General features: G+C 46.2%; 1 protein-coding gene across 1 annotated transcript in view; it reads left to right on the top strand.

Moving 5' to 3' along the window:
* AIFM3 (AIF family member 3) overlaps positions 1 to 17,233 on the top strand; it is a 69,184-nt gene that overhangs the window by 8,625 nt on the left and 43,326 nt on the right. The window contains exons 4-10 of the mRNA XM_077835342.1: positions 1,014 to 1,123; positions 3,105 to 3,214; positions 3,903 to 3,947; positions 5,271 to 5,367; positions 7,807 to 7,919; positions 12,596 to 12,682; positions 15,440 to 15,531. Of these exons, the coding sequence (XP_077691468.1) occupies positions 1,014 to 1,123; positions 3,105 to 3,214; positions 3,903 to 3,947; positions 5,271 to 5,367; positions 7,807 to 7,919; positions 12,596 to 12,682; positions 15,440 to 15,531 (654 nt within the window). The remainder of the gene's footprint in view (positions 1 to 1,013; positions 1,124 to 3,104; positions 3,215 to 3,902; positions 3,948 to 5,270; positions 5,368 to 7,806; positions 7,920 to 12,595; positions 12,683 to 15,439; positions 15,532 to 17,233) is intronic.

Here is a 17,233-nt window from a genome sequence, read left to right as displayed (position 1 = left end):
GCACTGGTTTGGATTGTACTCTGTTCTTGTGAAATACTGTAAAGGAGTCTTGACATATCAAATTATTCCTTCTCCTTCACTCTAAATTTCTACCCAATGTCATCTCCAAATTCTACCTTCACCAGTATATTTCCTTACCTGTCCTTTTTCCGAAAATCCATGCTTCACATGAAGAGAAAAGACTTCATTCCCTCAACATCAGGTGTGCACTGGCTTTGACCTGCAAAGAACCAAGTCTACCAAAGTCTCCAAGACTTTGTTGTGATAGCAGAGAGATCCCATGGTTAGGCTATATCCTTTCAGAGGATTTCTAAGTGGGTTTCTGGCTGCATTATTGAATGCTGCAGACTCGCATCCCACCTCCCATTCAAGTGGTAATGAAGCCATTTAACAGGCATTTGCCAACCCCCGGCTGTACATTGTCAGTTTCTGAATTTACTGACAAAAACAGTTGTGCATTACTGTAATATTTACTCAGAACATGTTTAGTCTACAGGACGTTAGTTTAAAATTTGCTTTAAAAATATTTCATTAGTGTGTTGCTGAAGATTACAAAATCACATCTCTAAAAAATCCTTGCATAGATTTTTTTAGATGCACAATCTGAGTATTCATCTTTAGCCTTAAATGCTTGGATCTTCAGACATATAGTTTTCTAAATAAATCCTTCAAAAGACCACCCTTATCTAAAATACACATGCAAGCCTGGGCTGCCATCGGGCATAGGGGCACCAGTTTAATAATACTGCACAGGGCCCCATAAATCCTAAGGACGTCCCTGTGCATACCCACGGATGGAGTACAGCTACAGACCACACACCTTGAAGAACCTCCAATGACAGTAAGTAACTGTGCTTATAGCTAAAAAGAAACCATTAGCTAATGTGAAAGCTTGGGACTGGCTCTCTGACATGTGATAGCCCGAGCGGATCAAAAGGCAGTGATAATAGATATTTATTATTGTTACTATTATTTATTATGTATACTATATTTTTCATGCTTTTTAACTCCAGGATGCGAGAAGTAGACCTGGGTTGTGGGAAGGCTCTGCTGATAAAGGAAAATGGAGACTACTATGCAATGGGACACAAATGCCCTCACTACGGAGCCCCACTGGTGAAAGGTTAGTCTGTACACTCTTGGTGTAAGAATATGAACCTGAATCAGATAGTCACAACAGACAATGGATCCGTATGAAGAATCTGAGCCATTTGGTATCATTCACTACATTGCAGAATTTTCAGGTCTATAGAGACATCCTGCCTTTGAGATAAACATACACTGTTAATCCAGGAAAGGGATCAAAATCCTCTGCAGAGCACTCTGTCCATGTTTGATTTGCTAACAGATCTCGTGCTAGCCTATGCAGCATATCTCTGAGTGAAGTCTCTTAAAATGATGTTTGAAGAATAGAAATATAACCTTTCTGCCAGTCCAAGTTGACAGCAACAAGAGCTGGGTTCAGTATCTAGGGTTCCTTTTCAACAATACATCATGAAACTGGCTTGAGCCCCCATCCAGTGACTTGGACAATTACACACCACCCCCTGGGTGCCTCTAAGAGGCAATACTTCTCCATTCGCAAGCACGGAGTCTGAATGTAGCAAAGAAACTTTTAATAAAAGGAGGGAAGTAACCCGGCATTAAATTGGGAAAACACTACAAACAGGGTTCACAAACATAAACCATTAGCAAAAGGCCCACTCCCAAGTAAGTTGGGCAGTGTCCTTTTCCCCTCAGGTTCTTAAGTCCAGCAACCAAAAGTCCCCTTAACATGCCCATCCTTTCTCTGCAGCCCACTCACAGTTGTTATCCTTGGTCAGGGCAGACCCAGAATTGAGAGATTCATCTGCAGATTTCACCTCTCACCCTGGGCGGTGGGGGGAGAGTAAGAAGGTACCTCACTTGCTCCGCTGCCCAGCTGATCAGTGCTCCGCTCCTCGCCACTGGCCGCCCTGCTGGCCAATCGCCACGTCTCTCCACCAGGCTCCACTCACCGCCCTGCTGGCCAGTCGCCATGCCTCTCCGCTGGCCTCCCTGCCAGCCGATCATCGATCCACTGGGATCTCTCCAGGACTCCCCACTTAACACAGGGGTCTGAGACTTTCACCCAGTGATTCCTGCTGTGGAGGGGAACTATTCTTCTCTACGACAGAGCATTTAGAAATTCCATCCTCTATGTGGATGGCTCTGCTTTGGTCCTGCTTCTTACCTGGAAGCCAGAGCTCTTCCTCCCACCCACCTCACGCTCACAGTCTGGTTCTGCACATAACCAGCCACACCACATAAACATTCTTACCTCAAAAAAACAGTAAGAGCTGCTCTACAGGCCATTTTTGCAGCAAATTTAACTATTCCAGGTGAAATTGGTGCACCCCCTGGTGTGGATACAGTTCTCTTGTTACAAAGGAGCTTATACAGTTATAGCTTATTGCTGTCTGTTTACCTGCTGGGCTCGTGGGAGAGCTGGCTTTGGTCCCTAGGCACCAGACTTTCAGCTCCGCTCTAGCTCCTTTGCAGGAGACAGCTGTTAACTAGCATCAGGGGCTGAACCAACCCCTGCCACCCCTGCAATAGGGGAGCACAAGAGTCTATATAACAACCTTCACGCCGCAACTTGGGTCCCATGCCTGAGCACTGGGCTGCACAATTTAAAGTCCAGTGAGCCCTGTCACAGTTCCCAGGCTAGCTGCACCTTTGACCCCTCCTGGCCTCTTTGAGGGCACCCCTTTCTCAGGCCTCGAGCCATCACCTCTCTGGATGGTATCACACAGTTATTCCACTCTCAAACCAGGCCTTGGACTGCATCCCCCTGCAATCAACCATGATCACCTCAGCAGAACTGACTTATCCTCAGCACCTGCAGTTCCATCCCCTCCAGGATCAATGACAGAGGCTAATACAGTGGCCTCCAGATCTGTGAATATATGTTGACATGCTTCTGCACTGTCACTGAGCCAGCATGAAGGGGACCAACACCTGATCATTGGCCATCAGTAATGTTGCCAGGATGTTGCTGCACTAAGTTCTCGCTGGGATTGCTAGGAAATGGTAGGGAAGGATCTACGGTGAGGTGTGACTCGCTCCTGCCATGCCTTTTGCAGGGGTTTTATCCAAAGGAAGAGTGCGCTGTCCCTGGCATGGGGCTTGTTTCAGCATCGGCACTGGTGATATAGAGGACTTTCCTGGCTTGGACAGCTTACCCAAATTCCAGGTGAGATCTTTCAATCTGCAGAGAAAGAAATGACCATTGGGGAAGGAGGGGGCAGGGGAAGTGTTTTCCTTTCAGAGTGCAGAGCTGGGGTCTCCCAAGTGTGAGAGTGGTGGTGACTTCATGTGACCCCACTCACTGCTCCCTCCACCTGACCCCCATGATTCCAGCTGACCCCTTTGCCCTGCACCCATCTTGCAAGTGCCAGCCAGCTCCTGTGAAACTGAGTCTCCAGGGTAAGGAAGAAGGAGAGAGAAAGGGAGGGGGCACATACATGGGAAGGGCTTGTTACACAAAGGCTGCTGCTGGTGAAGAGTGGTCGGGCTGAGGAAGAAGGAGGGGAGAAGGGCATCCAGGTGCCCCCCAGGACACGGTGCTGAGAAGACACTTAGGCATGTGGGATAAGAATCCAGACGAACAGAGATGGACACTCTGCTAAAGATCCTTGTACACCTGATACTAGTTAACAGAGAAAGTCCCAGGTCCCTGGGTGTAGGAGAGCCCTGGGTGCTGCTCACCCAGCTCTTACATGGGCCATGCAGAGAATACAGCGAGCATGCAATGTGGCTGAGTGGACAGAACCTGTTTTGCATTGAGCTATGTTTAGTTCAGCAGCTGTTAGACAAGAACACTCCCTTTAAACCCAGAGACGCTAACTGTGCTGCAAACTGCTGCTGTCTTCTCGCCCCAGGTGAAAATCGAGAAGGAGAAGGTGTACATCCGAGCGAGCAAGCAGGTGAGGGGGAGAGATTCCATTGGCATCCAAACACAGGGACTGGGGATCGCAGCTTGCTGGGAGGCAAGGGTGATTTGATCCTTTGGCCCTTTGATTAGGTAAACAAATGTCCAAACAGGAAATAAATAGACCTTCCACACTCAAACCCTCCAGCCCTCATCCCCAGAGCTACAATGGGGTTCAAGTTACCAAGGTTATCTGCTGCCCCCTAGGGAGTACCACAAGGAATGCTCTAGGTTTGCTTTTAGAGACTGCTCAGATATGCAACAAAAATTATTAAAGGTCTAGAAAACATGAGCTATGAGGGAAGATTGAAAAAATCGGGTTTGTTTAGTCTGGGGAAGAGAAGGCTGAAAGGGGACATGATAACAATTTTCAAGTACATAAAAGGTTGTTACAAGGAGGAAGGAGAAAAATTGTTCTCTTTAACTTCTGAGGATAGGACAAGAAGCAATGGGCTTAAATTGCAGCCCGGGGGCTAAGTTAGACATTAGGAAAAACTTCCTGTAAGGTGGTTAAGCGCTGGAATAAATTCCCTAGGGAGGTTGTGGAATCTCTGTAATTGGAGATTTTTAAGAGCAGGTTAGATGAACACCTGTCAAGGATGGTCTAGATAATGCTTAGTCCTGCCTTGAGTGCGGGGGACTGGATTAGATGGCCTCTCGAGGTCCCTTCAAGTCTTATGATTCTATGCACATTCTATCTATTAGGAGCCACATTCTGATATCCACCCATACATTTAAGGAGCTCCAGTGACTCAAAGATTTGGCCCAAAGAGGTCACTAATATCAGGTGTGGCTGCCAGCATGTGGACAGATGATTTGTGATGCAGTGTCCCATCTACCCAGGTTACACACGTGAATGTTGGGGTTTGATGAAAAGGGATAACATCTTCCCATCCCTACCATCCTGTGCTGAGTTCTCCATTGGCAATGTGGGGGGCCGTACGTGGGTGGTAGAAGTTACACTGAACTTTGCTTTGCTAGGACTTGCTGCTGTATAGTTGTAAAGCTAAAGAACATTGAACCAGCACTGCCACAGCTTTGTTCGGCACCCAAACTTTCCGACCTGGATGAATTTGTGGCTGGTGGTGGGTTTATTCTTCAACTGCCTTCTGGAAGTGGCATAGTGACATGTCTGGTAGAAAGGTTTTATAGTCCCATCATGCTTTTGTTGGGTCTGAGTTTGGAATCCTCTTCAGGCAATAAGAGTGAAGCTTTCATCCAAGCTGCTTTACAAAATAACTCATAGCTGTTCCCATTTGTACCTGGCAAAGTTAAAGCTTTGAACTGTTAATGAGTCATCTCATTAATTGCTACACAGGCTCTTCTGACGCAAAGAAGGACAAAGGTTATGGCAAAATGCATCTCCCTCAGCAACTACAATATCAGTAGCACCAACGTGCTGATCATCGGAGCAGGTATTGAGATGTGCCTGCTGACAGCAGCAGATCTGTCATCTCAGTGAAGGATATAAAGAGAACAGTGAATAGTATATGCTAACTGATGTACACCCTTCATCTTCTTGGCCAGTCTGTGGATACACCCATCCCACTCCCAGTCTGGGTACACAACTGTCCATTCTCCTAATGTGTATAGACCCACAGCCAGACCCACCAATACAGAACTATTAACTAAGCTCAAGATCTGTGTATGCCACTACGCTAACCATTGGCCTGGGCTATGCAGCAAGTCAGACGAGATGAAAATCTAGGACTCTGTGTACAATGTCCCCGTGTGCCTAATTTATAGACATTTGCTCCCAAACTTTGTGGAAACCCTTCCCCAACCTCCCACACTGGGTAACTAACTACCGCTCCCACTGCAAGTTTCTCAGGGTATTTCTTCACTGCACAGTTAGCCCAGTAAGTTATGTTCCTGGTCTGTATTGAGATAACACACACCCTAGCTCCAGAGCAATAATGGGAAATGTGGATGTCCTGTGTATAAGTAACCCCTAACTCCTGCACCTGATCTATTTTAATTCTCCCACTCTGTGAATACAGTCATTTCCTCCTAAACCATCACCAGACACTCCAGGCACTTCTCTTTCTAATCACCACCCCAGTTCCTCTGACATTCCCCCGCATGCTCCTGAGCTGCTGATAACCTCCACTCTTCCAGGCTATATAAAATACAGGTATATAATAGCAAAGCTTCTGTCCCTGCTGTCCTCCACAATCTCTCTTGTGTGTTAAGTTTGGAATTAACGCTTTGTCTACAGTAAGAAAATTTTGCAAAACTCTGCTCTGTCACCAGTTCAACTGCATTGGTTTTCACAACCTAGTTTTTCAAAAAGATCTGCTCTAGTTCAAACAGGAGTTAATTCAGGGAAGTCCTATGGCCTGTGTTATGCAGAAGGTCAGACTAGATGACCACAGTGCTACTTTCTGTCCTTGAAATCTATTGGTCTAGCGTAGATGGGTTACTGGCTGCAGTACTTACTTTAAGCACTGGGTCTTATACGCAGCTCTGAGTATGTTTAATCAGCTCAGTGCTTAAAACAGCCCCTTGACACTAGTGCTCCCAATATAATTAGCACCAGCCAAGCTGAAATGATGATAGCAACAATGAGATCATTTTACAGCAGTTCCCTAGTGTAGACATGGCTTTAGTTCCAAACTTACCAGAGACAAATTGGAGGAGGAGTGTGAGTAGGAGGGGCCAGTTGCATTTGTGTTGGTACTTTGTGCTTTTCTTAAAATGTGTTTTGTGGATGGAACAAAACTTTACAGAATAGAAGACCTCACCAGTCTGTAGGCAGCAACAAACTTCCCTGCTGTTGCTTTTCTACAGAGAACAGGGAGTCATGGTGGATGCTGCCTTTCCAATGATGGTTAGCATGGACTATTCATTGTTTGTAATGACACCATTATTGCAGGCTTAGTTGCAGAAGAGCCCCGAGGCTGAGAAATTTCTACTCATTTTTCAAAGCTTCAAGTATACACCTAGAACTGGTTCAATATTTTTGGCCAAGACATTGTTCAGCATATGTTGCCATGGCATGACTATGTAATGGAACAAGTACCTTTTGTGGTATTTGATTACCTCTGGAGCTAGTCAAATCCTAGGCCAGATTTCACGGTTTATTCAGATCATGCTTAGCGAAGTAGAGCAGGGCTATCAGGGAGCCAACTGTTGATTCTCTGCTTGGCCCCTGCATATGCCAGATGTCTCTAGTCCCTAAGGTGCCATATGCCATGGGTGAAAGCCAAAGCACACCATGTTCCACCACTCCTTGTCCCCTTGCTTCCTGCCCCAGGTGCTGTGGGAAGAGTAGGATAGAAGCCAGCTATGCCTGCTCTTCTCCTATTGCATTACCCACTCCCTTTGTGCCGGTGTGCTTTGCTGGATAAAAGCCAAATTCTGAAACTCCTGTCCCTTGGTTTCAAGGGGTCTGTTCCTAGAGCAAGGCACATCTACACATGGGAATGGACATCAGAATCTGGACCCAAGTTACTCATCAGATAATGATGATTTAATCAAAGAATGCATTTGATTAATGGCTTTTCCAGGCTTCAGCCAGCTCATTTTACAGCCCTCCTAATGCTCCAGTTCTAACTGGTGAGCCAGAAAGGCAGGGGTTCAAACCCTAAACAGTGAGGCAGAAGCTCTGAGGACAGAGTAGACCTGCTACCCAATGGAGCAATTCGGAATCCACTCCCTGTCCCAAGGTATCAATGACTGGAATAGCACTAGGCAACCTTTTTATTGTTCATAAAAGCAAAAGAAATGAAAGGCTAGATTCACAAAAAAAAAAAAGTCTGAGAGATTATTGAGTCCTTTACTGGATGGATGCTAAACTTTTCATTTGTTAAATAAAATACATATGTAGCAATTACTGGCCTTATGCCTTTTAGGTGCTGCTGGATTGGTTTGTGCAGAGACCTTAAGACAGGAAGGTTTCTCCGACAGGATCGTAATGTGCACAATGGACAGACACTTACCCTATGACCGACCCAAGTTAAGTAAGGTTTGTATCATCCAGAATGTTTCATATTCTTATTTCATGTATTCTATATTCATGTTTCCCTCACTAGACAGTGGGTGTCCCAGTTGCTAGAAACTTTGCCAGCTTGTCCTTTTATTGCACTGAGGCACTGTCGATAAAATTAATTCTAGGGACTTCTGGAGCTTGTCACCTTTTCAGTGTGTGTTTTCGGAGGCAAACCCGTGAACCCTCCTCTTACCTAGTCATATCATCATCTAAGACCAATAATGGAAGGAGCCTGATGAAAGCTGGGGCCGAGATTTCCCAATGTACATGCTTTATGTCCCGTTCTTAAGTCCATAGTTAGGTATCTAAATAAGTGGCCTCATGTTCAAAAGTACTGAGTAGCTCTCAGTTCCCACTAAAACCAGAGAGAGTTACTGGCTACTCAGCACTTTGCACAATCAGGTCACCTAGGTCTCAGGTTACATAACCTGTTTTAGAAAAGCTTGGCTGGGGGCCTTGTCCCAACTTTATTAAATCGTCTTCGTCTTTCATATGCCTGGGGTAGAGCAGCAACTACACTTTCACCTGATGTCGATCGAGCCAAATGGCTGTAGCGGGAGTAGCAGAATTTATTGCAGTGATGCCTGTTTAACTAAATATACTGGCACCTTTCTTTCATTTTGACCTCTTGTTTCTTCTTTTGCTTGAATTTTCTTTTCTGCAAACAACTGAGGATATTAAATACAAAACCCTGATGTTCAACTTTCAATCATAGTATTGCACTGTCTGCATAAAAATGAGAAAATTGTAAATATTCCCAAAGCAAATCCATATACAGGGAGAACTGAATTTAATCTCTATATTGTTACCTTTAATTCTTTAATATATTCCTAGGCAGAAATCTTTACAATGATGAAGTGAAGGTAGTAAACATAAATTCTTTTTAAAAAAAGAATGATAGTCACTGCCTCCATATTTCTTTCACAGAGCTAAAGTGGGCGAATTAGTGGTACACCCTTCCAGAACATGGAGAATGGGTAACGTTTAATCTCTGGAAAGCAGGAAATAAAGAGATCAGTGAAGACAAATTTAAACCTCTGGAAACCAGAGAACGCAGAGATAAAAATGTCTCCCACCCCGGCAGAACCTTAACTCTGCTCCTCTGGAGCTGGCATTAGTCACTGGGACAAAACCTGATCTATCCCTAAAAGCCTGTCACCCATCCAAGCAAAGGCTCAGCTCAGCTCACTCATGGGGCTCTCCACCCTTCCGACTCCCCGGTGCGTACTTCAGGAGGTGAGGACAGCCTTGTCGCCCGCCTCTCGAGCTTACCTCAAGCAGGTCCTGAGGGAGAGTGCTCCCCGCCCACCCCGGGCCCTATGGATCTTTTCATCGGGCCCCTGTCCCGTGAGCCTCCCCTGCCACCCCACCCTGATGCCTGAAACCAGCTGTGTGACCTGCAGTCGTTTGGCTTTCAAACCACACCAAGGGCACATCTGTACACATTTGTGCTCCATACTCTGTTTCCTCACCCTCGTGTCCCGCCCCAATACCAAGTGGCGGGACCCAATGTCATCTGTCGAGGTGGGCCAGTCTATATTCCATCCTCGTCCCACGGCCCACCAGGGATATTGGCTGGTGGCTCCTCCACGAAGCTGTGAGCACAGGCGTGGATTTGGCGCGGTTCACTCCTGTCCCCAAAGCCTGTCCCTTCTGTGATGTGAGGGAGATCCTGGAGCATGTGTATCTTGAGGGTGCCAGGTTGCAGCCCTTTTTTGGGCTCCTCCTGGACCCCCTTTTACGTTTTTGGCTGCACTTCTCCCCCCACCTCCTTATATATCACACCCTGTCATGGCCCCACAAAGTCACGGGACCTCCCAGTCAACTTCTTCCTAGCGGTGGCCAAGGTGGCCGTCTATAACCCCAGGGAAAGGATGTTGGCTGAGAGGGTTCTCTGTGACTGTGGGACCTATTTCCAATCCTCCCTCCATTCATGCATCTGGGCAGAGTTCCTCTGGGCAGCATCCGCTGGCTCCCTTGACACCTTCGAGGAGCAGTGTGCGCTGTCCAGGGTTCTCTGCTCAGTGTTTCCTTCAGGTTTCCTTTTTTTGACCCTTTGACCTTCACACCCATCCTTGTTATTTTTTCTGTTGTCCCCCATAATTATGTGAGTTTTCCAGGCTCTGTGGATCCTCCCCATAAGCTTGGGGAGGGTCCCTTAGCCAGCCCACCTCTCCATAACCCAATAGGATCCAAGCAGAGGACACTGCAGGGTTTGTGTGTGTGCTCTGCTGACATCACCCCGTCAGAGCCAGGAGGGGGACGGGAGGGTGTTGTCACTAGAAGGCAGGTTTTCTAATCCTTTCATCATTCTCACAGCTCTTCTCTGAACCCTCTCCGATTTATCAACATCCTTCTGGACTTGTGGGCAGAGCCAGGGAGCCTAGGCCCCTCCACCTGCCTGGGGTGGGGGTGGGAGGGCTGAGAACACCCCGCAGTCCATGTCCCTGCCCCCGCAGACCCTCCACCCAGGGCAAAGGGTCCACAGCTCCCCACACCTGCCTGCGTGGCTCTTACCCTGACCTGGCTCCAGCTTCTGGCCTGGCCGGGGGAGTGGCACCTTGGGGGCCGAAGAGCTACAGCCAGGCTGTGGTAAGAGCCACATGGGCAACTGTGGGGAGCTGCAGAGCCTCCATCTGCTGCTCTTGAGCCCCCCCACTTTGGGCAGGTGGACAGTCCATGGCTGCCTAGGCTGCTGGGGCCACCCTTACATTCGCTCTTTTGGCCACAGCATCACACTGGGAATTCATGTTCAGTTGATTATCCACCACAACCCCCAAGTCTGTGTGAGTCACTGCTTCCCAGGATAGAGTCCCACATCCTGTAAGTATGGCCTGCAAGCTTTGTTCCCAGATCTATACATTAGCTGTCTTACAATACATGCTGGTTGCTTACGTTCGGTTTCCCAAGCAATCCAGATCGCTCTGTATCAGTGACCTGTCCTCTTCATTATTTATCCACTTTCCAATGTTTGTATCATCTGCAAACTTTATCAGTGATGATTGTATGTTTTTTTCCAGGTTATTAATACAAATGTTAAATAGCATAGGGCCAAGAACTGATCCCTGCAGAACCCCAATAGAAACAGACCCATCCTGTGATGATTCCCTATTTACAATGACATTTTGAGACCTATGCTACCAGTTTTTAATTCATTTAATATGTGCCCTGTTAATTTTATATTGTTCTAGTCTTTTAATCAAAATGTTGTGCAGGAACAAATCAATATAGACTTTAAGGTTAGAAGGGACCATCGTGATCATCTAGTCTGACCTCCTGCTCATTGCAGGCCACAGAACCTCACCCACCCACTCCTGTAATAGATCCCTAACCTCTGGCTGAATTACTGAAGTCCTCAAATCATGCTTTAAAGGCTTCAAGTTAGAGAGAATCCACCATTTACACTAGTTTAAACCTGCAAGTGACCCGTGTCCCATGCTGCAAACGAAGGCGAAAAACTGTCAGGGCCCCTGCCAATCTGGCCTGAGGGAAAATTCTTTCCAGACCCCAAATATGGTGATCAGTTAGACTCTGAGCATGTGGGCAAGACTCATCAGCCAGATACCTGGGAAAGAATTCTCTGTAGTAACTCAGAACCCTCTACATCTAGTGTCCCGTCTCCAGCAATTGGGGATTTTTGCTACTGGCAGTCACCAACGGGCCACATGTCAATAAGTTTCTATGGTATTCTTGTGGTTGAATATCTGCTGATGTTCATAACTCAAAATATCTAAAGCTGGTATAAACTAGCATTTTGCTGTCAACTCTCAGCAATTTAGCAACATTTACTTATAACATCACTTTATCTTGTGACATCTTGTAATACAAGGTCATGTATAGGTTAATTACTTGTGTCCAGATTTTAAGCCTTTGGCCTCAGTTAGTTTGTAAGTTATTGCCTTACAGGCTTGGGACATATAAGCTTTTGCATTACTGCCTTAATTCATACTTATTCCTTACCTATGTGTATATATGTTTGTATCACTGTCTACAAATTAATTGGCTACAATCCAGTGAAATTACTAGGCATCAAGTTTAATACAAACAGGAGGAAATACTCTTTCATGCAGTGCACAATTTACCTGTGGAACTCATTGCCAGGGGATGTTGTGAAGGTCAAAAGTATAAGTAGGTTAAAAAAAGAACTAGATAAGAGCTTGTGTTTTGACTCTTGCTGGGACATTTGCTCTTAAATAACTTAGCTGCTCTTGAAAATTCTGCCCTCAGGTGGATAACTGATTCTCTTTCCAAAAGTAACCCTTTTCTTGGCCCCTTTGTTTGTCTCTGTGCTCTTCCATGTTATGTCTTTTGAACTTCCACTTTACAGCTATTCAAAAGCCTTCCCTTCCTGTCTTTCTTAGTAGGCCAATTCTTGTACTGCAGTGTGAGCTAATATAAAAGGAATTAAGGCCCAATACCAAGTCCATTCAAGTCAATGGAGATCCTTCAATTTTCTTCAATGAGTTTTGGTTCAGGCCCTTAGCCCTGGTCACCTGCACAGATTTCCTGTGTACCAGGTTACTACAAGGACAGATTTCAGGTTATCACTGAAAAGTACTGGGAACATGTATAAAGGATGTAACTGGGAATTTACAAACATCTCTCACACTGTAAACTGCGTAATTGACAGCAAAATTGCTTCTTTGTTGCAGTCAATGGATTCACACTTAGATCAAATCACCTTGCGCCCTAAGGAATTCTTCCGTACAAATGACATTGAGGTCCTGACTGAAACACAGGTAAGGAGAACAAGATTTGCATGGTGCAGTCATACAAAATAGCATACAGTGTGCATCTCGGAACTTCTTTATCGAACACAGAGACTGCATGTGGCTAGTAAAAGAAAAAGCTAGCTTTGCTAGCTGGCACTGTCAAATTGCCTCTACAGAAATATTACCAAAAGCTGCATTAAAGCCCCCACTTCATAACAAGATCCCAGCTGTATGTCTCTGTTCAAAGCTGCTGTTAGCTTGGCTAGCAAATAGCTACAAGATGGACAATTGTGGCTGTTCCCACACTGATCATGCTCATGGCTGTCACCCTACAGAAGTTCGGTGCTGAGCACTACAGCTCCATGCATTGCAATAGGAATTACCCAGCAATAGGAACTGGGCCCTGACTTAGACCACTCAAGACTGGTTGTATTATTTTACCAAGGATACCAGTTAGACATACAGGGACCCAAATTCCTTCTTTTGTGAGCCAGTTTTTCAGGATCTCCTAAATTGCTTGTGGTTTTTCCAGAGTCAGTGTCAGTGATGCAATAAGCCATTAACTATTGTCTTAATACACTTGGAGGCAACTTATCCTGGCTCTCTTGTACATCTAGATTTTCTAATCATTGCCTTGCTGGCTTTTTATCAAGTTGTTTTTACAGACTCCTTCTTCCTACCTGTTCACGTTTCCTTTCCCCGCCCCTTTGCTGGCCACCTTACTATGGTCAGCGAGTGACGTAGCTCTGCTGAGTGCCAGGGTGCCAAAAGGCCCATGAGGTGCTTGGAGTCCTCGTTCCCCATGGCACTGGGTAGAAGAGACAAAACAGGGAAACCAAACTGCATGTTGGGCATAAACCTGGGCCAGGATCTTTATTATTCTATTTATGTGTATTACAGCAGCACTCCGAGGCTCCAGCCCAGGATCAGGGTTGCAATGTTCCAAGTATACACAAGTATAAAAGACAAATAGTCCCTACCCCAGACAGCTCACCTCTAACTTCAGACCGATTGCTTTTTCCTTGTATTAATTCTCAGCATGTTGGAATCCTGTTCTTCACTTCATGCTGTTTAATGTGAGGTCAGTAGCTTATAGAGTTCGCACCATCCACAGTGTAATTAAGGATGCAGCCCTGATTCTTCATTTATCACAAAGACCTGGTTGCATGACCCTGCAGGACTGGTGCTGGCTCAGCTGCCACTTGATCATAGACAACACAGTTCATGTAAGGAACAACTGACCAAGGGTCAAGGTGGATTCTCCATCACTGACCATTTGAAAAATCAAGACTGGCTATTTTGCTAAAAGATCCGCACTAGGAATTATTTGGGGGCAGTTCTCTGGCCTCTGTTCTAAAGGGGTCAGACTAATGATCACCATGGTCCCTTCATGGCCCTGGTGTCTATGAGTCTAGAAGGGGCATTCAAGGAAGTGGTGCTGCTGTGCCAGTTCCATCTGCTGCCTCATATGCAGATTTCCTGCTGCAATGGTGTGTGTGTGTGTGTGTGTGTGTGTGTGTGTGAGGTGTGAGAGACAGACAGAGAGAGAGAGAGATTTCAGAGACATACCTGGGATGGGGTTAAGGCAGGACTAGTGTTACAGCTGGCCAGGTTCCTGTCTGTGGTCACACTGGAATTGTCAAGGTTCTTTGCTCTTGGTATCCTTACGTGCACACAGATGATGATGATTCTTCCAGGACAGCTCAGGATTTAATGGCTGCTGTGGGAGAGGCCTAGGGTAAAGACCCCCTGCTCCTGAGAACCAATCCAAACCAAAACCAATGGGGCTGGTTTTTCCAGTCCAAGCTACTAGTCCCAGCTGGGCTGGGCAGGGACAGGACTTCCTCTTCCCCTGAATGGCTGCTCTCAGGGAGGAGATCAGACCCACTTCTGGGTACTGTCCCCGGCTGCAGGAAGCTCCGGACTGCTGCCTTCACTTCTACACAGAAGTGAGGTTGGCAATCCTCCAACCCCCCTACAACAGCTTTGTGACCCCCCCCCCACCCCCATGGCTCCCTTTTGGATCAGGACCCCCACGATTACAACACCATGAAATTTCGGATGTGAACATCTGAAAATGTGAGATTGACGAATTAAAAAACCCTGTGACCATGAAATTCACCAAAATGGACTATGAATTTGGTAGGGCCCTAAAATGGTGAAGAGCCTATTGTCAGTGCCTTCTCAGTGCACTAATCAATACTACAGACCGCTCTAGGCACAGGTCTTTAGCCACAGAAAATAGGTACACTTAAAATAAGGATGGTAATTTCCTCAAACCGTTGGATTAGGAATGATAGGTTGTCACAGACATGGCCGCCGATGTCTATTAAAATTGAATGTTGAACGACAAATAGCACTGAAACAAGCACCCGTTTTATAGCTGCCCCATTCGAAATGGGCCCAAGACTGGAATAACAAGTAGCGCTGCAAGCAAGTCTGTCTGAGCTGCCTGGAGACTTCTGTCCAGAACTCCTCCAGTCTCAGCCTTCGCTGCTTTCACCAGTACTATGCATCTCTCCCTAATTTTTTTGAGCAACAAATTTAAGTCACGATTAATCTAAAATGATTAGTCCAAATGAATGAGTTGGTTGCATGAGCTAATACAATGTGATCCATGGAAAACTCAGCCCAGAGTACCAGGCGAGGCTGTCAGTGTGCCTTGAGATGAGACCAGCCCTTTGCCCTCGCGCCTTCCGGGCTATTCCACTTGGAGCTAAACCCTTTGGTATCTCAATAAGCACCTCGGATTTTGCCCCGTAACGTTATCTAGAATGATTGCAGGTTGCAGCTGTGGACACCAAGAACAAGACAGCCGTGTTCAAGGACGGATTTAAGATGGACTATAACAAACTGCTGATAGCAACCGGAAACACGTAAGTTACAAACAAACATAATCCACCCCAAGACATATCCTACTCTTAGGAGAACCTAAGGAGCTTGTGCCTAGGGATAAAGGCCTAGACTCACAAAGGCTCTTGGGCATCCAACCCCCAAATTTAGGGCCTAAATCCCACTTTTCGGCTGCACTGTGACCCACAAAACTCCCACTGAATCCTGTAGGTGCCTCAACTCACTAGGCACCTACATTTTTTTTCCAGTAAAAAAAATTACCTTGATGCATGTTTCTGCCTCCGGGCAGGCACAAGTTGCCTCCCTCTAGGTGTCTGGAGGCCTATCTCCCACCTGAGCCCCAGAGCAATTCATGAACTGGGGGCAGATAAGCATTTGGCCCCCTTATTTGGGCCAGAGCCCGGCCAGGCAGGTGTGCTCAGAGCATGCCTCCCAAATTGTGCCCTTCAGGTGAGTTGGCACACAGACCGTGAGAGGGGCAGGGAAGGAGGAGCTCCCCAACTCTTAGGCCAGTGATTAGGGCATTCACCTGGGATATGAGACCCCCCAGCTCAAGTCTCCCCCCAGCCTGATGAGAAGGAATTTGAACAGGGATCTGCCACCTCTCAGGTGCGTGTGGGCTATTCTCTTTTGGGGCTCCCAAACGCTCTCCTGTTGAAGCTGTGCCACTGTGGTGCAGGGAGATGGGACCCTGGCTTTCCCACATCCTGGTTGATATACTAGCTATCAGGAGAGTGAGTCTGTCTGTCTCTCTAGCCCAATGAGGAAGTGTCTGCCTCTTCACAACATTCCCGAGGCAGCTAACTCCAAAGAGAGTTTATAGCTGAGAATCACCAGCCTCCCAGCCGCCCCGACTCAGACATCTATCTCCAGGAGAGGGGCGGGACTTAGGACACCCCTCTGGTTGGCATCTCCCATTGGCTAACTTAGTCAACTCCCTGCCTAGCATGTTAGCTTTTGTGAACCACAGTCTAAGGCATCTGTCTCTCCCCATTCAAAGCCTGGGAGCCTAACTCAGACTTTGATTTTCTAGGCACCTCAAAACACCTTTGTGAATCTAGGTCAAGCAACCTAACATGACTTAACCATTTGAATGGGGAATTTTTGTTCGCAAGAATATTTGCAAAAAAGGAAAGTGGGGATCTATGAATCCTGGTCTGAATATACGTTCACATGACTAGCCATTCAGGCTGGAAAGGTTTGTGCAGCCAAACCTGAAAACTGTGTTTTGGAGCAATCCAACCAGGAAGCAAAACCAATATCATGTTACCAGTTAGGCAGCAGAAGTTGTTAACTGTGCATAGTGACTACTGAAGTACTAATTGATGACTAATGCACAGGTTAAAATGTTCACAGAAGCTATTTATGAATGATGAATAAATGAGTGTAACCAAAGTATCAGTGGGTAAATCATGAGCAGAGCAGGTAGGGGTTCAAACACCTCTCTGGTTGACATCTCCGATTGGCTAGCTTAGGTGGCTCCCTGTATTTGTAATTTTCACCCCATGCACATGAAGAAGTGGGTTTTTCATCCACGAAAGCTTATGCCCAAATAAATCTGTTCATCTTTAAGGTGCTACCAGACTCCTTAGTTTTTTTAGCATTCATGTTGTCCATGTTTACAGCTTCTAAGTTTCAGGTTTTTCAGGTTGCTCCTGCTGTTTGACTAGTTCAGAGTGATTTACTATCTACATACCTGTGGGTAGATTTAAGTCTGTCTTTAAT

This window comes from Eretmochelys imbricata, chromosome 15, assembly GCF_965152235.1.
Source record: "Eretmochelys imbricata isolate rEreImb1 chromosome 15, rEreImb1.hap1, whole genome shotgun sequence".
In the NCBI taxonomy this organism is placed as follows: domain Eukaryota; kingdom Metazoa; phylum Chordata; order Testudines; family Cheloniidae; genus Eretmochelys; species Eretmochelys imbricata.
This window is presented reverse-complemented; position numbering and strand designations above follow the sequence as displayed.